Source organism: Spermophilus citellus (assembly GCF_964194105.1).
Source record: "Spermophilus citellus genome assembly, chromosome: 5".
NCBI lineage: Eukaryota > Metazoa > Chordata > Mammalia > Rodentia > Sciuridae > Spermophilus > Spermophilus citellus.
In genome coordinates this window covers 113,939,134-113,961,789 of record NC_138186.1, presented here as the reverse complement: position 1 = coordinate 113,961,789, position 22,656 = coordinate 113,939,134, and the positions used below count along the sequence as shown (strand labels likewise).

The 22,656-nt window shown below is 40.6% G+C and overlaps 1 protein-coding gene across 5 annotated transcripts in view; it reads right to left on the bottom strand.

Moving 5' to 3' along the window:
• The window catches only part of PRDM1 (PR/SET domain 1), a gene marked incomplete at its 5' end in the record, with an annotated part of 95,297 nt that overhangs the window by 17,947 nt on the left and 54,694 nt on the right, over positions 1–22,656 (bottom strand). For 2 of the 5 annotated variants that reach the window (XM_081295618.1, XM_081295621.1), the window contains 2 exons: positions 1,781–2,029; positions 3,653–4,057. In XM_081295618.1, coding sequence (XP_081151744.1) covers positions 1,781–2,029; positions 3,653–3,694 — 291 coding nt within the window. Of the gene's footprint in view, positions 1–1,780; positions 2,030–2,291; positions 2,433–3,652; positions 4,058–22,656 lie in introns of those variants that run through there. The other 3 variants (XM_081295619.1, XM_081295622.1, XM_081295620.1) reach the window with 3 other exon arrangements.

Genomic DNA, 22,656 nt, shown 5'->3' with positions numbered 1-22,656 from the left:
TCAGGAACATAGGTACTGTCTGTTTTTTGGTTGATTAGCATACTAAAATAGGGAGACGAAAGAAAACCAAACAAACTCAATAAAGGCTCAGTTTGAAATATGTTAAGACGATAAATAAAACCACAGTGACACCAAGAGGGGCCAGTGTAGCATAATCAAGAAGTACTTGTTGGAGAAGTCAGAAGAACTTTGCTCCAAGTCCCGTGTCTGCCTCTAACTATAGCCTTTGGGTGAGTGACTATCTCTCTGAACCTTGGACTAAAGAGCACAACTTAACTCAATTATGATTTTCAGTTGAATGACAAAAATTGAAAAACTTAAGCCAAGAGCTAAACTGAGGATAAGAACATTATAATAAGGATAAAAAGAGATGTCCCACAGAATGAAGGTCTTTACTTCAGTCCTAGTAGACTGGTGAGGACAGCCTAACACAAATGTACCTTGGGAACAGAACAATATTAAGTCAAACCTGATATAGGAAAAACACACTACACCTTTTAAAGCCATAGCCAAACCTTCAATAATGCTACATTGATTCCAAGGGCCACATATTAGACTTTCTATTGAGAAGAGCATTACTTTCAGGAAGAGGTTTAATTAAGACCGACCTCTGGGGTTACATTTTTGGTAACATTCATGTACAACTACAATTTAAATTTTGCTTTTTACAAAATCTACCACCACTCTCCCAGCAGGGAAAAAAATAAAATAAAAACACCGAAAAGTAGAGCTTTAATGAAACTCAAAGCAGAATTGCTCTATTTAATTTTAGACAGCTGTGTCTCCCCTCACCAAAAACACTGAACTCAGACACACAAACAGGAAAACGACAAAGTGTTTCCCAAACAGGCTCCCGGATTCCTTTTAATGCTGTTCCTAAGGGAAGGGGGAAAGTGATTTGACATGGCTGTAATGAATAGTCCCAGCAGCAAATCCTGGATTCTTAGAGCAAAGGACTCCTTTTCACTACTTTCTGAAGGCAGCAGCAGACAGTTCTGCGGGCTGAGAATGGGAAGCTGGCTGAGGGGTGGGTTCCTTCAAGTCAGCCTAGTGAGAGCAACTGTAGTAGCCAAATTCTCAAAACAAGAGGCGGCTCTGCAAGCTATTTCACAGTTAAACATCACGCCTAGCTATAATCATTATATAAAAGGGTAAATACAAATCAGTTGCTCATTCCAAGTTTAGGTTTTCAGCCCCTTTGAAACAACAAAGAGCATACCCACTTCAGAGGCCAGTAAGGAATCGGCCTGCCAGTCCAACCAGAGCAAAGTAGCTGCTGCAGATAAACAGTGGTTAGTGAAGTCATCCGGACAGAGGACACTTTTACGTGACCCTCTTCTCGGTTTATGCCATCACTTCAGTTCATAAACACGTCAAGGTTTTGAGAATAATTTTAGAAACCCAGCTAGTAAAGCTGGCTCGTTAAAAAGAATAAAGCCATCTAATGACCAAAGGGAGACAAAAGAAACATTGAGAAAAGTTTTCTCCCTTTAAAATATTGTCAAAATGAAGGGCCAGTGGGTGCAGAGCTTTTCAGAAGCTCACTGAGACGTGTCAATTTGCCAAAAGGTTGAACTGTTTACTAATTAGTATGAGACAGTTGAAGGCTGGAGGAAATGAGGAGGAACTGATTTAGGGAAAGAGAAAGCAATGACAAAAGTGCATGGAGTAATCAATTATTTACTGATACTTCAAGATTTTCATAGAGGAGGCCTCAAGGGCAAGTGGGGAGATCTAGCACCAGGTGCCAATCTTCTTCAGCAATAAACCAGAGGCTTACCTCTTTGGTGTTGGTGGCATACTTGAAAAGCAGATTCCTTGGTAAGGATGCCTCTGCCTGAACAGAAGTCACTCCATCAGCCCCAGAATCCCAGGGGTGGTCATTCACGATGTATGTACACTTCTCTTCAAACTCGGCTTCTGTCCACAGAGTCATGTCTGCATCCTCCATGTCCATTTTCATGGTCTCCTCAGTCCCCTCTGCCAACCCTTGAAACTTTACAGCACTGGAGCTACACTTGGGGGCAGCCTGGAAGAGAAGGGAAAGGCCTTCAGTCCCCATTGTCCTGCTGTTCCTATGGCTCCCTCTGAGAGGCTATGACTAATACAGTAGTCTGAAGACTTTAAAAGCAGATGCAGAGTGCTTGGTCCAGTTGAGTAAGAGCCCAAAAGACATATAAAGTACATTGCCTTGAAGAAGCAAGGTTTTTAAATGCTACTTAGTTATTTTTTTTTTTTTTTAAAAAAGAAGAAGAATGTGGCAACCTCACTGAGGGGAGAAGAAGAAACACCTTTGAACAATCCCTGGCTTTACCTCTCACGGCAGAAAAATGTTGTGGGCGCTGTGTCCTGTGTCCCAGAACGCCTGGGGTCATGGCCGCCAGACCCTCAGCACTGTGGAAAAGCTGCCTCAGAAAAGTGTCACAAACAAGGAGAGGAAGAGGAAGGAGCTCTGTCTGCCTCTGAATGAAGCTAAAAATGGAAAGCGCGTGTGGTGCAGGAGCGGAACCCAGCCTGCCTTTTCCAAACGGGGAAGACTGAACTTTCCCACCAGCTCCCAGCGCAAAACAACTTTCAAAACAACTGCCCCCCCCCCTTTCTGCTACGCGCTCTTTCATCCTCTCGCATGGAAGACTGAAAAGGGCTGCATCCTGCCAGCATCACTGAGCTTCAGACAGAGATCGTCTGGACCACAGGAAAAAGAGGGAAAATGAGTGAGGGGAAAACACCCCCTCCCCCGCAGCTTCTTTGGATCTGTGGGCATCACACTCCAAATTGACAAGGCACAAAACATTAAACTATTCAATAGAATTCCCTGAAGAGAATTCCTTTAGGAACCCTCAGCTACAAATAGCACTTTCCATTTAAATCTGAAAGTGTACAAATTCCCAGAAGTCACTGATGTGCTACAGTTTACTGTAACTAAAGTTATAACAGATATAGAAGACTCAGAGCACAAGATCTGCTTCCACTTGTAAACTGATGAGGATAGTCCCCAAATCCACCCGCACACAGCAAAAGTGCTTTCCAAAGGAGAGAGATAAACAACTTCTGCAGTGTATTCCCACGTAGATAGATGTGTTTGATAAAAATTAGGAATGGGGGTATCCTTTCCAAGGAAGACGTGCTTGTTAAAATGTAAACAACACCGTGGAAGTCCATCAAGATGGTTCTACATTCTTCCACTTCTTTTCTAAATATGTTGCTCTTTTCTTTAAAAAAAAAAAAAGATTTGAAGTTATCTTTGCCTCAGTTAAGACTTAAAATAGCTTGTTTATTTACAACATGTAGAGTCATAACGCCATATAAATGTTAAAAATAAAATAAAATTGAAAACTTCAGCAGACCCGGAATAGTTATTTTGTTTGCCGGGGGGTGGGTAAGAACCACTACTGAAATTTCAATGAATTGACAATTATGTCTAGAACCGAAAGGGTTAATGATTCATAAGGAAAAAGTCTTATAAATGTTTGACAGTACTAAGTGTACTAAAACAGAAGCATTTCTCCTTCTACCGCAACTGCGTTATCAAAAAAAAAAAAGATAAAAAAAAGGAAGAACGAACGAAAAGAAAGAGCGAAAAGAAAGGAAGTAAGGAAAAAGAAAGTTTTTAGGTCAATTTCAAAATAAAAATAAAAATCAAGTTCCTTACCAAGGTCGTACCCACACGTTTTTCCAAGCAAAGATCCAACATCTGAGATAAGTCTCACTCATGACTACCCAGTCCACATTCTCCCCGCGTCCCGGGCCGGGCTAGCAGCACTGACGCGCACCTCGGCGGTCCCTCCTTTTCTACCGCTGCCCCGGCGCAGGCTCCCGGCTCTCGGCGGACAGGTGCTGCGCGCTGCTCTTGCCTCTCCGCAACACTGGAGGGCCGAGTGTCACGGCAGCACTGTCTGTGTTAACCAGAACGGCGGCTCTTTCTCCTCCCAGCTGCAGACTTCACTAGCCACTCGTCTGATTCACTCCTACCAGCTGCCAGAGATGGGGGCGTGGCCATACCTGGGCTCGCCCGAGCTGCGCGGAGCCCAGGGCTTTCCCCCGGACTGCGAGCCGCCGCCGAGAGCTTCCTCTCTTCGCGTCTGAATTTCAACATTTACTTGGAATCCTCTTACTTCCCTTTGAAGTCACTTACCCTCAACGTTTAATGGTGCTGTATTGTATTCTAAATACTCCAGATCGCCCTGCTTCCTGTCGCGGCAGAATACGGGGGCGCACACTCCTTAACTGCAGGAAACCTAAAAACTACCTAAAACATTTGTGTAGTTCCTCAGCTTGAGTCCGCAGTTACAGGATTCACAGAACTGACCTCGGAAAGAGCAAGTTGAAACGTTTTTGCCTCTAAGGTAATACTAGGTAGCTATCCATTGCTCAAGTTCTTGCCTCTCAAATACACAACCACCCTTTCTCCCCTGCCCCTGCTTTAAGATTCCATTTCTCCTTCCAACTAAATACATTCCAAGTAACTTCCTTCTTTCAACTATTCGGTAAAAAGGGAAATAGGAAAAAGTTATAATCCTACAGATTCACATTTTTCCCCCTTTCTTCTCTTCTCAAAACCCACATGTAGACTTCCTAAGGAGTGTGTAAGTAAAACGTGGAGCTTTAATTATTTCAGAGTTAAAGGGAATATTGAACTGATCACTGCAAGGGGAAAGCGGTTGGAGGCAATAATTAGTGGGGCTCATTCTGAGCCTGGCTGGCTTTTCCTCCAGCCCCAGTCAGTCCTCTGTTGAAGGAAGGACATCCTGTGATGATGGCATACAATGTCCTGTTTGTTTATTATTAAGAGCGTGGACCTTGCATTCCTGCTTCTCATTACAAAACAAACCAGATGCTTTACTTCCTTCAATGGTCTTGTGCCTTCAGCAAGGAATCCTCTAATTCAGAGAAACAATGATGCAAAGGGTCCATTTATAGCAAGCACCCCATTACAATTACTATTTAGATCACCAAAATACAAGTCTTCCACTTTCCTGCTTGCCTCACCATAGATAGTTAAAAAAAATTCATCTCTCTTTCTACCTTAGCCTGCAATGTCTTTTCTAGTATTTTAAATATGCCACGTGTGCATACACACCCACACACACCCCCACATATACACACCCAGTCCCAATCTGATGATACCAACTTAGTCATACAATGAAATGGACATTTGAGTATTTGTTTACCAAAAGAAACTGAGACAAAGCAAAGCAAAAACCCAATTCAATCATAAAGGTAAGTCTGTTTATCTTTAAATTTTCTTTCAGGAAACTTTCCTAGAATTTTATTGTTGGTGGTGGTGGTGGGGAGGGGAGGAGGTAAAAGGTAATATGCCAGAACAGTATGTGTGTGTGAAATCTTTGTACAATCTCTGTAGCACAGAACAATTAAATTCCCACTAGGGGACATAAGTAGCACATACTCCTTGCTGGCTGTGGGTCCACCTGTTATTGCATGTTATGCCAGAGGGGACGCTAGCACCAAGAGGAAACAGGGCTTTTAAATCAGCTGATGTGCTAGGGGTGTAAAACTGAGTGAACAATTCCTAAGAGCTCTCAGAAAGCTCCAAGATGATAATTAAACAAGAGAAATCCAGTCTTCTCGAGAGGGTTTATTAGCTGATGCTGAGTCAGCGCCACAATGGACAGAAAAACAACGTAGTCATACTGAAGGCCGGCCTGCTGCTCAGAGTCTCCTTGGCAGATTAAAGAGTATTTCACTTCCCTTTCAGCATCCAACTCTGTTCTGGGACCACATATGCCCTGCAAGTGCCAGTGAGGGAGCCAACCACAGTGGAGTAAAGGGATAGGCAAAAAGGCTAATATTCCAGAGGGCTATAGTAAGCCAAATATTTGCTTTAATGACTGGAAGATGCCAGTGAATCAACTCACTGTTAATTAATATCAGCCTGCACTCACCTTCAGAGGTGGTGAAATGGGCTTGAGTCTAGGGAAGACGCAAACATCAAATACCAGTGTGGGGCTTAGCTAGGCAACCCTAAAATTAGTTCCAGGTGCTCCAGCTGAGCTGGACAAGGCCATGGTGGAACTTCAAGGAAAAGAGAGTTTGAGGCACAGTGTTGGAATATCACATCCTTCCAATGTTCAAAAATGCTTCTTGTCTCAAAGTGATAGGGGAAAAAACTCTTAAAAAACCTCCCAAACTTCCAAGACAACTTTTTACTCTGATCATAGGGGTCAAGGATGAGCAATAATATCATTTCAAATGAAGGACACAAAAAAGGAGGAAGGAATAAAGGAAAGGAAGCAGGTTTCATAACAGGACCAACCAGGTTCATATTTTAATATTTAGTTATTATCCAGCATGAAACTGGTAAGTGGGGAGGAAAGGCACTGACCTGAACTTCACTCAGCCCTTCCAGAAAACTAGAGCAGCGCACATGTAGAATGCTGACTAACGCTGGGAGACCTCGGCACTGGTACAGCTGTGCAGAGAGAGCTCTGGGACTACCACTGTCAGGAATCTGAAGTCTCAGAATGTTTCTAAGTAATAACTTGGTGCATTTTTAGTCACCATGTCATTTCCCTCACTGTCAGAGCACCAAAAAAAAAAAAATGACAAAAAGAAAAAAAAAATCGGTTACCTTTATTAATCAGCATTTCTCAGGCAGGGTTCTCATTAAAAGTGTTCACAAGAGCAGCAAATCACGAATGATCCAAGTGGCTCTGTCCTCAGAAATCCTAATCTGTTCCCTTTGATGGCATCATAACAGCAACTCCACAAGCTGATGTTAATTCAGCTTCAGCTACTGGGCTAGGTTTCCCTCCCCCCTCCAGTCTTTGGGTGGGTTGGAAATGGCAAAGTAGGCGGCCAGATGACTATGGGGAAAAGGGGACTGATGTAGAATGAAGAGAAATTGAGTATCAAATCTGCAGACCTGGCTCCACTTGGGGAAAAGAAATTTTTTTCTTTCTTTCTTTCTTTCTTTCTTTCTTTCTTTCTTTCTTTTTTTTTTTTTTTTGGTTACTAAGGAAAGTAAAAAGTGGGATGAAATATACTCAAGATGAAACGTGTTTTCATTTTCTAATTCAACTCCTGCCATACCCAAACAAGGTCAATGACAGGCTAACCACATCAAGAGAACATCCCCCCCACCCTCTTCTCCCCACTCCAGACCCACCCACCCACCCTCACCCCCCACACCCCACACCCATTTCCCACTTCCTGTAAGTTAGGCATCCTCATGCTGGTAAACATTTGGGGACCAACTGTAAGCCTGAACCTAAAAGAGGGGCACTGTAGCTTTGAAGCCCTCCCACATGTCTCAAAGCCAGGCTGAAAACTAGAGGGATACTTGGTTTTTAAACTTTAACAGCCCTTTCAACTGGAGTCACGGGGCTTGGCTTTCTTGACCGCCTTCCTTTTTAAAAGCTGGACCAGAAGAGCAAGTATGTGTGTGAGTGAGAGAGAATGTATGTATGACACATGCTGTGTGACAATGTGCTGTGTGTGTCACTGGTATGATATGTGTATGATATGTTTCAGTGATGTGTTAAATCCATTTAAAAATAGCACAGACTTCCTTCTCATGACACAGCTCACCTCCCCAAAACTTTGATAAACACGCTCAGGGCCTAACTTTGGGGATGGTGATCCTAGGGGGGCTGTGGGATGTTTTGAAATGAGGTCAGTGTTTTGACTTCCTAAATAAGGTAAACAAAAATTAAGTAAACTGAAGAACAAAAGTTGAGTTCCCTTCCCTGGCCAGGAATGAAGATAGGCTAAGCACTCTCCAGAGGCCTTTAGAAAACCCAGACCATGCCATGGTCTTGTGTTCTGGAAACCACCTGTGTCATGACGCCCAGGTATCATTTGGCCCTTCAGACAGATGGTTGTGTTCTTATCTATTCATTTACGTATTTTTAAATTATCCAGTTTGACATCCACTAACAAATAACAACAGCAACAACAACCATCCCCATAGCATTAGTAGGAAAGCCAGGGTAGGTTTCTAAAATTTGTTTTTCTTTCTAGTTATGTTTTTATTATGGTGAATGTTCAGACACAAGAGGATTGTAATTCCTGAAAAGGCTGCGGAAAACAGATAATTTCTGAGTCCAGCATACATGTCATAATCTTACATTTGGTGGAAAAAGTCACCTAAACCAAGAAAAGATAGAGCAGAGCCCCTCAAGAAAGGAGACAGAGGGACAGGGCAGATGCACACTCTGAAGCAAGGATCTTCCTCTGCTCTTTTCTTGGTGTTTGCGGGGAGGAAGAATAGCCTCCACACCAATAAGACTGTGGGACAAATGTCTGTTCTCTCACCTTTCAGTGGGAGGAGAGCTGAAAGAGGGGAGGCCCATGGTGGAAATAAAAAGACGGGTAGCAGATAGGATCATTTTTACTGGAGCAAGATGAAAGAGGGCCCAGTGGGCTTAACAACTAAGGTGAAAGGGAAAGATGAGCAGAAACAGAAGCTGGGAGGCCAATTTCCAGGAGCAGCACAGGGCCTGGGGTTTTCCTGTCCCAGTATGCTTCCCTGAAATTACAGAATACTGACCAAAGAGTGAAGGAAGAAATATATGTATTTTTTTAATTAAAAAATGGGACTGATAATTTTTTTCTCATCGTCTCTAAGGGAAATCCAAGGTTTTTTTTTTCCATGTATGCTCAGTGAATCAGGAGAGAATAAGGCAGAATTGAAAGGGTTAATAATGAGATCATTTGAACTATCCCACCCCCACAAATACACACACATTTTGCTCCAAAGGGAATCCAGTGTCCTGCCTGCATTAAGGGCCACAGATCCAGAACAACACCCCATTTCCTGCTAAGAAAACTAAAGGCCAGAGAAGAGAAGCAAAAAGTGCATTTCGAGGCTTTCTTACCTAACTGGATCTTACCTACCCTGTGCACCCGGAGGTGCCAGCTCACACACAGGGCTGCTACTGAGGCATCTACCAAAGCCAGCACTCACCCAAACCCCAACACCCAAAGTTCACTGGGTCCTCACGTACACCATTGTTAAGCACCTGCCACGCCAAAGGTACAGGTAGGTTTGGAAAGGGGGAGAGAGGGGACACATCTGTTGTAGAACCTGTTAAATATTAGTTGGTGGGGACATTAAAAAAAATGTTCAAACCCAGCTCATTCAGTGCCTGGATTTGAGAAAAGTGACTGGTCCCTTTACATGCCTCTTTTTTCACCTGAGGGGTTAAGAGGTGAGAGAAGACAGTCATTATAATAACAAACCTCCTTTAATAGCCTTATCTTTTGAAAACTCTCTATGAATAAGCCAAGCAAGAACCCTTTTAACAGGAAGATAGTATAGAGATTCTGAAGCCATCAGCCCGAACTTATCTGGTCTCCATCTACAGCCCATTGTTTCCTCAAAGTACACAGTGGGGGTGTGGGGGGGGAGCAGGCTGCCTATTAATGCTCAATAGCTCAATAGGCATCTTCTCCCTTAAGGTGAGCCTCTGGGGGATGAAGGGCAACACTGCATTACCCTAGAATGGGACCCATCACAGAGAAAGTAACAGCTCAGTGTCTTCCAGGCAGACTCCCCAACAGCTCCTTTTAAAAGAACAGGCGCCGTCTTTAGGAAAGCTAATCCCACAATGGAGGTCCATTAAAAGTATTAGGATGTAGACTGCCACCATGATCCTCTGGAGGAGAGCTTGGTTCTGACAATAGACAATTAAAGCTGATAAATCCAAGCTACTTGTTGCTGTTCTAATTCCTCCTAATTGTATGCTACTTGTCCCTGGCTCCCTCATTCAGGGATGAAGCAAGCTACTCTAATCTCCAGAGTACCTGACCTACTTCCTACAGGATCTTTTCAGCATTCTTTTCTTCCCATCTGGACCCTCTTTCCTCTTCTGCTTCTCCCCTCTTCCCCAAAGCTTGAAAGGAGAAGGAAGGAGGTTGAAGGGTGGACCAGAAGGTTGCATCCAAGCCAGTAACACCAGGGGCTTCAGACTGTCTGCTAATTGGTAACAGCTAATCATGTTCATGGGCACATCAGTGATTAGACTGCACTTTGCATTAGGCTCAACAAGTGGCACGGGGCACACTTAGAATCCAACTGCTAGATCACTGCTGGCTGCCAAATATGCATGTGCTTACGTGTGTGGAGACATGCCTCGGTGATTCTATTCGTAGCTGGCTGACGTCTCACTAATTATGCTGCCACCGCCAGCTGGTCTGAGTGAAGTGCTCCCTCTCACCCAGCACCCCAAGGATATAATTCAGTCGGAACAACAGAGTTTTAAATGCCAGTTTGGTGCCTGCATATGCATGCTGCCTTCCAGAACCTAGAAGGGAGCAAAATCCTTTTTGCAATTCAATCTTGGCTCCTGGGATATATTTTTAATGCTGAAAAATTTCTACAGAGCCATCTCTTCTACTTCTCACTCAGTGTCCTGAAGAGTGGATAATAATCTGTCCTTAAAAAACATACAGTAATCCCAATGCTCACGAATAATGTGGTAGTGTTATACTTAAAAGAAATCCTCACCTTCTAGATATGCATATAAAATATTTACATGAAATTATATGTTTTGGAGCATTTGTTTCAAAATCTCCAGGAGTTGGGTAGGGATACAGATGAAATACCCCAGGTCTTAAGCTGGTAATCGTTGAACTGGGTAATGAGTGCATTGTAATATTCTCCTGAGTATCTTTTAATGTGTCACCACCAACCATCTAAAAATATAAAAAATTAAATTCCAGAGATGCCAACTGACAAATTAAGGTCCTCAGGCTGTTTAACTCTAGTTCTGTGGATGAAGTTAAATTGAGAAGACTTGATAGGAGGAAGGCATCTGTTTGCCTTGCCTGCTGTCTTGACCCATAGGAAAACAAACAAACAAACAAACAAAAAAACAGTTTCTGGAATTCTAGTCCTTTTGGGGAACATGTTTTTCAGTGCCTAGCATATGTAAGTCACCTTCAGTGCCCTTCAAATATGACATCACCCAATAGGTTTAATTTTGCCTTCGAATAAAATTGAAAATTGTGTCTCGTTTAATGCAATTTCACAGTGACCCCACTAGAAAAAGATCAAGAACCCATTCTGGGCTTAAAACTTCAAAGCTATGGGAGGTAAAACTTCTCACAATCATCTGAGTCTGTCTCTTAAGATGCATACTCCTCTAGACAGAAGAACTAGAAACAAACAAATAAAAAAAAAACCGCAGATAACTCACTTTTTCTCGGGGGTAGTCTGAGCAAGCAAGTGGCTGGCCAGCACCCAGCAGGGACTCAACTGATAAACTGTGTCAAACTCCAACCATTTGTCAGCTCCACAGAGAAGAGAACGAGCTGAAAGATGAACTCAGGAAGTAGATTTATCTGCTGCAACACATTAACTAGTATAAATACCAGTGGAAAAAGATAAACACATTTACCCAGCAAGAAAGAACTAATCACAGGTACCTCAGTGCTTAACTCAATGTTTCCCAATTTTCCCTTCATCAGGCAAGTGACACCAATTCGTCTTGATGGTCTACCCAGAATATATTTAAACAAATCAAAGGTTTATTTCCTATTGACCCTATTTCATTAATAACTAGTCTACATTATTATAAGAAGGTTCTGCCAGACTTGAAGAAAAATTTCGCTGGTGATAAGGTCTCTCAATTCTCTGGAAAAGAGGTTTTCCAAAAACAAATGATAACACAATGTGCGAAATTATTTTTCAAGTTGTTTTGCCTGTTAAATTTACATATGAATTCATGAGATTCTGGAATTTCTGGAAGCATTTTTAGTTTCAGAATGCCAAGAAGCATCAGCATAGAAGTCAACAGACAGTGCCGGGTTATTGAAATACACGTTTTTCTAGAGAAGCTGGCTAATGGTCACGGTGAGGCGTGGAAGTAGACACATAGCTTCTAACCCAGGCTGTGCCTCTGGAGAACAGGGGGCCTTAGGCTTCCTTGCTGCATGTTGACCACTCTTTTGCTCATGTTCTACCAGTGAACCCATTCTACTGAAAAAGGATCTGTCTCTTCAGTCTTCTACCTACCAGCAGAGAAGTACTCAAAGGAGGCATCCTCAAAAACCTAGCACTTTGCAAGGTGCCTGGCCTGTGCATTGGATGATTGATTAATGTGTACTAAATGAGTAGATTAAAAATGGTTCTCTGGTCCCACCTGTGAATGAATCTTGTTTTCTTTTTCCTTTTCTAAAGGAAACATACAGCTATGCAGCCCTCATTTGTGGTACTTAAAAAGTGCTCCAGGGCAGAAGCCAGAGACATCAAAACTGGGAATGTCTACAGGGAAGTGAAGAACCTACCTCTGACATCAGCACTTGAAAATAAGCTTGCTCACTAAAAACAAATTTAACAGATCTTTGAGGCAAAAGATGTTTACCTAGTTCTTGTGGGGCCTGCTTTTGTCCACCTGTGTGCACACCCCTCTACTGGACTTCTTTCTAAAATTCCTCCTGCTGTTTTAGGGCCTTCCTTCCCTTCACAGTCACTCCACCCTACAGTAATTAGGTTTAACTAGAGCAATTAACAAAACAAACTCCTTGCTGCTTAGTGGGCTGATAATTCTGATTGCAAAATTATGTTAGGATGTGCAGAGCAGTTTATAACAAAGATAGATAAGTTATGCAACCATTTTGCATATAATCCTTTTGTTTGTGTGTACAAAACAGAGTCCCACATCTTAAATAATGCTGTCTAAAATTACACTTTGCTAAGCATTGAGCTTCCTCATACAATATTAACTTAGATCTAATGAATCTAATTTGGATTATTGTTTCTAGTGCTACAGAACTGTAAACTATTCAGATACAAATGCCTCATTTTTTTTCTACTAATAAGTAAAGTCAACAGCTGTTTGTGTTTTTTAAAATGGAAAACTGGGGCTGGGGATGTGGCTCAAGTGGTATCGCGCTCGTCTGGCATGCGCGGCCCAGGTTCGATCCTCAGCACCACATACAAATAAAGATGTTGTGTCCGCCAAAAACTAAAAAAAAATATTAAAAAGTTCTCTCTCTCTCTCTTAAAAAAAAATGGAAAACTGATGTAAACAACCAAAACCATCCAATTTCTGAATATCTTCTACACAAAATACTATGATTCCATGTCTAAATTTTTCATGAGCATTATCACTGTAAATTTGTTTTTCTGTACACGCAAAAAGTAGCACTATTTCATTATTATTGCATATTATTCAATCCTAGTGCCACATAAGACTTCAACCATGTATTTGAAATGTTAAATACTCTAATTCGATTTCTCCTTTAGTGATTTTTATGGTAGTCCTATTCTTGCCTTTAATGGAGATAACTTGTAATATTTAACCAATATTTCATTGATTTTTATAATATGACATCAGATTACATAATTACAATTGGCATTCTCAAATTTGGAAACAAATACAGACAACTCTTGGTGATCATATAAGTCAGAAAATACAGAATATCAGAAAATAGAAGTGCTCAGGCCTATTAGAGAAATGCCTGCTAGATGGCATCAAGGTATCTGGTGTGTTCTGCTCATAAATCCCAACAAAAAGCTTTATACCTGAAATGGTTTAAATAGGTTTTAATATTCGTTGCTACCAAAAATCCACCATTAGCCATTTGTTATAGATTCTAGCATCTAGGTATGTCGTTTTGGAATCATTATAAATGGTGTTATATAACTCACTTTTTTCTTACTGCATGAATATCTTCCTATGTCTACATTATTCTTAATTGCCTCAGAGAATTCCAGAGTGCAAATATATACTATGCTTTGTTTAACCAATGATCAAGCGTACTTTAATTTTTTAAAAAATCTGTTGGAGATCAAACCTGCATCTCAAGCATGCTAAGCATGTGCACCCAGCCCTTGTGTATGTCATTCATTCATTCATTGATTCATTCATTCTTGGTGGTGCTGAGGTTCCAAAGCAGAGCCTTGAACATGCTAGGCAAGTTCTCTACTACTGAGCTACACCTCCAACCCCTATTGTAAAACTATTACACAGAATACTCTGAGCACTTGGCAGTGTGAATCTGAAGTTGAGGAGTGTTCAGTCCATGGAAAATCACCAGAAATCTTATTTAATTTCTTAATTTCAGAAAGAAAAGTGGATACCGACTCCCAGAGTAATTTTCTTCTGGTCACCCAGTTATTAGTATTGGCCCACAATAACTTATCGGGCAATTCCCCAATCCACGATGCTCTGAAATTGAAAGTTGTTTTGACTTTTTTATGCTCACTGCCATAGATCAACTCCCACCATTAAGATACTACAATGACCTTATAATTACTTTCTCCATTTCCAGTCTCCTTTCTTGTAATTTTCATCACCCCCACTTCCACCAGAATTACCACTCTGAATCACAGCTTTCCCACAATCCTTCCTTCCTCACCATGCCTCCCATGATTCCTCCCAGTGCTGGCCTAAAACTGCCTGAGTTATTGTCTCAGCGACTTAGAAAGAACCTTTATGCGATTTTCTGCTGCAGAAACACTGATGTTTGAATAAGAACACCTCACTGAGGGTATCTGCATCAATATTATCTCTCCCAAATCTGAAGAAGTTCTGAATTCCAAGTCACATCTAGCACCATGAGATGCTAGTAGATGAGCAGGCGAGACCTCCTTCCTCAGTTGGTCAGGGGGCCCTTGGTCCACATACAGTGACTGATCTTCATTTATTTTTGGGTGGTGCTAAGGATAGAACCCAGTGCCTCACACATGCTAGGCAAGTGCACTACAACTGAGCTGCAATTGCAGCTCCTCAGTGACTGATCTTGGTTACAACAAATATACTTGTTGAAATCAGTTACTAAGTTTCACACAAGTGCTTGCCTAGCATGCATGAGGCAGTGGGTTGGGTCCTCAGCACCACATTAAAAACCAAATAAATAGATAAATAAATAAAAATAAGTTATAAAAAAACCACAAATAACTTTTAAATAATAAAATACAGGGCTGGGAGGGGGAGCTCAATAGTAAAGTGCTTGTCTAGCAGCGCATGCTTGAGGCCCTGGATTTGATTCTCAGCATAGCAACAAACAAGCAAAAAACATTAGCCACATACTTGCTAGGCAAAACAATAAATTAAAATAATAGTAATAGTTCCTTAATATTATTCAGCTGACCAGAGGACACAGACAATAAAATGGCTTAATTATTTCTTATTTTTAAAATTGAAGAAATAATATGACACAATGGTGCCCTTAACACTACTATAATGTTAGCATGGTAACTTAACCCACTTAACCCTGGGTTTGGAACATCCATGTACATGGGCACACAAATGCACATGTCACTGAGATTTTCCATGTTTGTCCCCCCTTGGCTGCCTCATGGTGGAGGGATCAGCCAGCAGTCAGTATTCACCACTTGTAACATCATTACTTCCCCACCCCAGGCCCACCAGAGGCAAATCTGTACACAACACACGCCTCATCTTCCGGAGAAGCTCAAAAGCCGGCTGGCATAAGGTTCCCTTCAAAGCACCCCTGGAAGTCTGTGTGGGATGAGGAGTATTGAAACCATCCTCTTTCCAGAGAAGAGCTGAATCCACCCCACTATGTTTCTGTTCTCATTTACCAGGGGCTCACAACATAAGTGGTTAGAAGGTTGTCCTGCAGCTCCCCCACGCAGGCAGTGCCACAGGCAGCAGAAGCCACACACACATCTGTGTAGAGCCTCCCAAATGGGACCTGCTGAAATCCAGTTATCTGCTCTTGGGTTTATTAGAATTGGGTCATGGAGAAAAATCTAACTGCGGGACCAGTTGTGGGATGAAAGAGGGAGTTGTTTTGTTCCTCTTTGCTTCCCCCCCACCTTGTCCTTTTCCATCTTCTGTAACGAAGAATAGGAGAGCTCTGCTTGAGGAACATGAGCATCTTATTCTTGGTGGGGGGACATTCAGTTGTGTGTTACATGTCAGTATTTACAGGACAGGGAAGGTCACAATTCCCAGAGCTATCTCGTTCACAATCTAGAAGCTTGCTTAAGACCCATATATTATCCCCTAGATCATCCCTGCAGAATAATTTCCAGCATGAATTAGTTGTTGCTATCTTTTAAAAAGTGAATTTATTCTTGATTTCTCTTTTCCTGCCCACAAAAGAATAGCTAAAGAGTGTGAAATATAGTCTTCCTGTCTTGAGTTTTTTCTATTTAATATTTTCTCTCATAATAGATAAAGAAGGTCTCCATGACTTGGTGTGGATATTAATACAAAATCCCAGGCAAGGACATAAGAAAATGGAATATATTAGCCCATTGCAGTGAGTGGTACACATCTGTAAACCCAGCAACTCAGGAGACTGAGGCAGAAGGATTGCAAGTTCGAGGACAGCCTGGGCAACTTGTCAAGATTGACTCAAAATAAAAGTTAAAAATGTGTGGGAATGAAGCTCAGTGGGACCTTGGTTCAATCCCCAGCACTGGGAAAGAAAGAAAAAAAGAAGAAAGAAAGGAAAAGAGAAAGAAAGAGGAAGGAAGGGGAGGAGGGAGGGAGGGAAGGGGGAGAGAGAGAGAGAGAGAGAGAGAGAGAGAGAGAGAGAGAGAGAAACACTGATAGCATGTCATTAAAATTTGCCCCCTAAATGCTTCTGACAGTAGTTCCCAAACTTTGCTGCATTCCAGAATGGGCAGGAGAGCTTTAAGATGCTGATGTCCTGGTTGCATCTCATGCCAATTAAATCAGAATGCTGGGATGGGAGCCAGGCACCACTAATTTTTAAAGCTCCTTAGCTGATTCCTATGTGCTGACAAGTTTGGGGTCCTCTACTTAATCAGATGCTCACTTGTAGAAGCTCTCTACACTAAAATATTGTCTTCCTTAATGCCTCTCAGCAAAGACAATGTACTATGGTTATGGAACATTCACAGGAACAGCTTCCAAATGTGTGGTTTAGATTGATGATAGACAATGTGCCTCAGTGCCTCTGAGATTAACAAACTGGGGCAATGAGGACAAGGACACAAGTTCTATACTCAAAGGAGTCACCTAGGCTGGCTTGTATCTGTAGCCGCAGATTGCATTCATAATTCAAGTTATGGGTGAATATTGTGCCTTGGAAAAGGAAACTACCACCAAGTGTATGGACGGTTAAGCACCAATGCAATTCCCAGTACCAGAGAATCAAGTCGAATTCTACATCCCATTGAAAGTGTGTAAGCATCATTATCCTCATGTATTAAACATATCTGTGTATATATATATATAATTCTTAATAAAGATGGTTTAAATATTATAAATAAATAATAAATAAATAAGTATAAATATAAATAAATCATGGTTGTTCAAAGTAACAATATGAAAGATTGTCTCAAGAGTAAATATTTGAAGTTGGCAAAATCTATTTGGGGTATGGCATAGTGCCTAGCACATATTAATAATACCACTAACATTTACATTGAGCAAAACATCAAAAGATGTTAATTCTTGAAATTTCATGGTAAGTCTAAATATCTAGATATTTATAAGCCATACTTAATTGGGATAAGTTTTCTGGAAGTAAACTTAGCTATATATACCAAGAGACTTAAAAGATTTATAACCTTTGGTCAAATTATCATACTAATGGAAATATATGCACAGGAAAATAATTTGAACAGTTATATAAGCACACTTAATTGCAATGTCACTTTTAGTCAACAAACTGGGAAAGATGTGGGCATTCAATTTATGGATATTTGCTCAAGAGATTATGATCTAGCCACATGATATGACTATTAATCAGCCATTAAAAAGTTTTGAAATAAAGGTGATATGGAAGAATGCTCATGATGTACTACTACATAAAAAGCAGAGGCAAAAATGTATCATAATTCCATTTGTATTCTTCTCATCACCACAAAAAAATGGCCTTCTATGTAAAAGAAAAACATCTAAAACAATTGGAAGATGATATCTGAATGTTGATTCTCAATTCTATTCCTCTAATTAGTCTTAATGAAGTCAGCAGTTTTGTCATAAATTTCAATTAACTATAATCCCCATCTGACACAAACCCGCTGGTCCATATGTTGGGTCTTCCAGTTGACCAAATGTAACAGTCTTTGAAACTGATTTAGCTAAAAAACATGCAACTGACAAAAAATGACAGCCATCCAGGCAATCTGAAAAGATAATCATTACAAACAAATCCAGGGAGAGGTGGTGGATGGGGAGAGGAAAGGATTGCGTTCAATATATTTTTCCAAATTGTTTCCTTCCTTCTAGCATAAGTTAATCACAAGCACAGCCCACAAGTAGTTTAGAGAAATGTTTTAAGATGAAAAAACACACATAAGGTGTTGGAAGCTGACTCCTTATTTCCTATTTTTCTCTCCGGGGCAACCCCTTCCCCTGGAGTCAGGCAACAGTGAAGAGTGTAGCACACAAGAGTGCATTTTTTATCCAGCAGAAATATTTAGCTTGGCTGTCTGCCAGGGAATGCTGGAAGAACGGACTGAATTAGGGGATTTACCTTCCACGTGTTTGGCACGTGTCATTTAGAGTATCTGAGACGCTTCTCTTTCTCCATGGTGTCTGAGCGGTGGAGAGCGATACATACTACAGGAAAAGTCATGTAACTCGCTGCTGTAACACGATACAACATCAACTGAATTTACAAACCGGGCATTTTTCTCAGATTCCGCTCTCTTGCTTTCTGTGACTGATAACCACAAACGGACACTATCTATTGTTGTTGGGAGGAAAAAGTCTCTATTTTCCTTGATTTCTAAAGATGCTTCCACTTTTAACAATCAAGCCCACTTTGGAGCTGCGTATTATAAACAATTTTGAAAACCCTGATTAATAAAACAAAACAAAACAAAAAAATCCTTGACATCACAAGGCAGTTATAGCATCTTCATTTAGGGTTTTATTGGGAATGGTTTTTATCTATCTATCAATCATCTATCTATATCATCTATATCTACTTATCTATTTTTTTTTTTTTTTTTTGTGGTGCTGGGGATAGAATTCAAGGCCTTGCACATACTAGGCAAAGATTCTACTACTGTGCTACACCCCTCTCCCTTATTTATTTTTAACATAGACATTCTTGGGATTCATCTATAATCAAGTTATTGAATCTGTTCTCAGTGATGAATACTTTTTTTTTTTAATACCTGATTTGACCTTGTGCTAAGCTACTAGACACTTGGTAGATTCTAGATGCCTCAAAGGACCTACAGGTCTCCTTTGTTTTTACAAGGGAGGCGGAGTAACCCACCAAAGGCAGGGCCTAGAGGTTTTGTCCTTTGGTGACCTAACAATGGACAAAGGTAGGGAGCCTCCAAATAGAGAATAGAGAATGTTCATCAAGCATGAATTCCAAAGAAATTGCCTCTTCGTACCAGAAAACAAACGAGAAGGGTGTTAATTTTACTATGGGAGGCAAGAAAATGACTGTTTGTTCTGTTCTCTTCACAGGATGTGAGATGATGCTGTTCTAGTACCTAGAGTTGGAAAAGTCACCTCGAGTTTTCAGGTGAGAATGTCCATCTCTGGCCCAGATCCCCAGCTCAATACAGCTTGTTAGTGACAACATTCAATGTCTGATTAGGGAGGTAAGGAAATTTAATAAGGTTTTTTAAAAGTGCGTGAGTTGAAGTGGGAGAGGTTTCCATAAATGCAAATTTTAATGAGTGTTTTATGAGCTGCTATAATTTATGTGAAAAGGAAGAAAGGAGAATGTAGACACTGCACAAAGAAACATGGAAGACAACACAAGAAGTTGAAAACAGTAGGTTTCTCTGAGGAAAAGAAATGGGTAGCCTGGGATGTGTGTAGATTTTCTTATTATATACCTTTGGCACCTTTGGGATTTTGAACCATATGAATATATTTACTTATGCAAAGTAAATTTTAGACAAATTTTATAAAAATTGATTTAAATTTTAAAAGTAATACTGTTGCCAAATATCTGCTAAGTCTTATATACTTATATCCGAGTCCTTGTTTTCAAATTTTTGGAGTACATATCCAAGAGAATTGCTGGGCATTGGATAATTCTGTTTAGCTTTTTGAGAAAGCAAACTTAACATTCATTTGAACGCAACTATTACACTTACAGGAAATTTATTCTAGGGAAATAACTACGAGTGCATCCAGAGAATTATTCATTGAGTTTTGAGCAAAAATATTGTTTTATAATATTGAAAAGTTGGAAACAAGCCAAATGATGAACAATATGGAATCAGTTAAATGTATCATTTATACAAGCAAATTCGATGAGGCTCTTTGGGACAGCAGTTAAGAGACTTGGTTTTGAGTTATCCTGCATGGCTTAAGATCTTACATACTCTCTGACTTTGGGCAAAAAAGTTATCTCTCTACTTCTCACATTCTTCATCAGCAAAATAGAGATAATAATAACATTGAGTTCATTAGGAAGTTGTGAAGACCAAATCACTTAATACACAAGAAACATCCAGAAAACAGCCAATCACACAGAATGTGCTTAATTAACCTCCACAGGTATGGTTCAAATGCTTTACAATAAGCATTTCCTAGTTTATAATAAGCAATGTTTAAAATAATGGGAAATCACTTGGATTCATAACTGACATTTATATAATCATTTTTTCCTGAAAAGTATTTGTGTGCATTCATAGAGAAAAGATTAGAAATGTATACACAATATATTAATCATCAATTATAACTAGGTGGTGCAAATACTATTGATTATTTTTTTTCTGTATTTTTTTTCACATTTTAAAACATGAATATTACTTTTATGATCAGAAACAAAAGTTAAAGACTAGATAGGGGAGAAGCAGAAGGATACTTTTTTAAAAATAGCCATCACATTTTAAATATGGATTCCTAAAATTAAACACATTTTATTGTACTATGTTTTGAAATGCTGGATGCTAAAATCAAACTTGCTGAGGGAGAAAGATGAGGCAAAAAATTCTCTTCTGCAAAACAGTCCATTTGATTAAAATCTTATTTTAAAAAAATCTTTATTAAAATCTGGTAATCGTCTTTAATGGTAAAGTTCTAAGACTGACTTGGCCGAGCCTCACCCCTAGCTCCCTCCTGTCTTGTGACATGATCTGTGAGCTCCTGTCCACCCGCATGATGAATTAAATGTATGACAGTTATGACAGGTGAGGAGTACATGGAGGGGCTTAACCAGCAGGGATAAGATAAAGCCCCCATTTAAGAACAAAGCCCCCTCCAAAGCTCGCCCATTAATGAACACACACAGAATCTCTTTATTTGTCCCACTTGGAAGGAGCAGGCGGAAACCATAGACAATGGGCACTAGGCAGGGCGGCTGTTTCTCCAAGGACCTCCCAACCAACTAATTGAAAATCCTTGATATTCTGCTAAACACGTCTGAAAGACAGGCTCGGCTTTCATGGGCAAGGGCATGGCCTGCCTTTCAATGTTGTGTTAATACAATAGACTTAAATTTACAGCTGGACTAAGTGGAATTACTGTATGTAAACCATAATATCTATCTGCAGGGATCCAGATAAGCCCTAGAGAGACTAGTCCAGCAGGACAAATCCAAGGAATTTTGGAAGTCAATCCATTAGGATTATGGGGCAGCCCCCTGAGTTTGGGAGTCATAGGCTCAATCTATGGAAGCAATGAAGTCTCAATCTTCTTTTATCCTAACCTCTTATCTGAAGGCGGCCTGTGACCCAGTTTTTATTTAAAACAAACTGAGAAACTACAGACGAAATTATAATCATTTTCTATAACATTTACACAACATTATTGAACAGGCAGCTGGTCGTGAGTAATTAAAAACATACTTTTGAAAATCATTTGCATACCCAAAGTGTACAATAACAATATTGTGCTATACAGTTACAATAACTGGAACATTACTAATGACATGTGCTAAAGATACACACCAGGAAAAGTGAGCTATTAGTTACAGTTTCCTTATTCAAGACTTTTAGCCTCTGTTCATTTCAGCTTATTTACAACATTAGGCATTGTAAAAGGAACAAGGTTATAGAATACTCTCTGAAAGTGCACTGTCATCTTGGGCTTAGCTCTTGCTGGTTGGTTTGTGTGTGGGAATGTGTATACATAGTAGCTACTCAAGAAACACTTTCTGAATAAATAATAAGACCATTGACAAAAAGACTTTAAAGGCTGCAGACACCTCCCAGCCATCAAGATAACCTCCAAGTCCCCTGATGATAATAATAAAGGCATTGATGGGGAGACTTTAGCCATTCCAGCAGTCTGTGCAAGGTTAGTCCCATTGACATAGCTGTGGCTGGTGAATGTCCTACTGAGGGTGAGATAGACATCATCTCTCTTTCACAGATGGGGAAATAGTGACTCAGGTGATCAGCTGTCCCAGGTTCAAAAAGCAATTCAGTGACTGAGTGAGAACCCTACTTGTGTCAGAGAGGCTCTAAAGTCTCTTTTTGAGTCTCCTAAGCTGTCCCTCTGGCCTCACCCCAGCAGAAAGTCTCCTGATCAGTGCTAGCTTTATCCAGTATCTGTGAGAACGCTGGCCCAGTATGCATTCTTTCCTTCTCACTAAAGAGAACCAGCTCTGGGAACAGAAAACATAAGTACCCAGCTTGTGCCTATATTGCCAGGAAAATCAGAAGACAGGATTTCCCTGCTCCGAGCAGTCAGGATAGAGGGGCACTGCCTGTGTACCCTCAGAAGACAAGCACTAGTCTTTTGAGCACTAATCTCTTTCTTTGGTTCACACAGGAGTAGAATTATTCCCACGGTCTTGCAACATCCGATTTGGGTCATT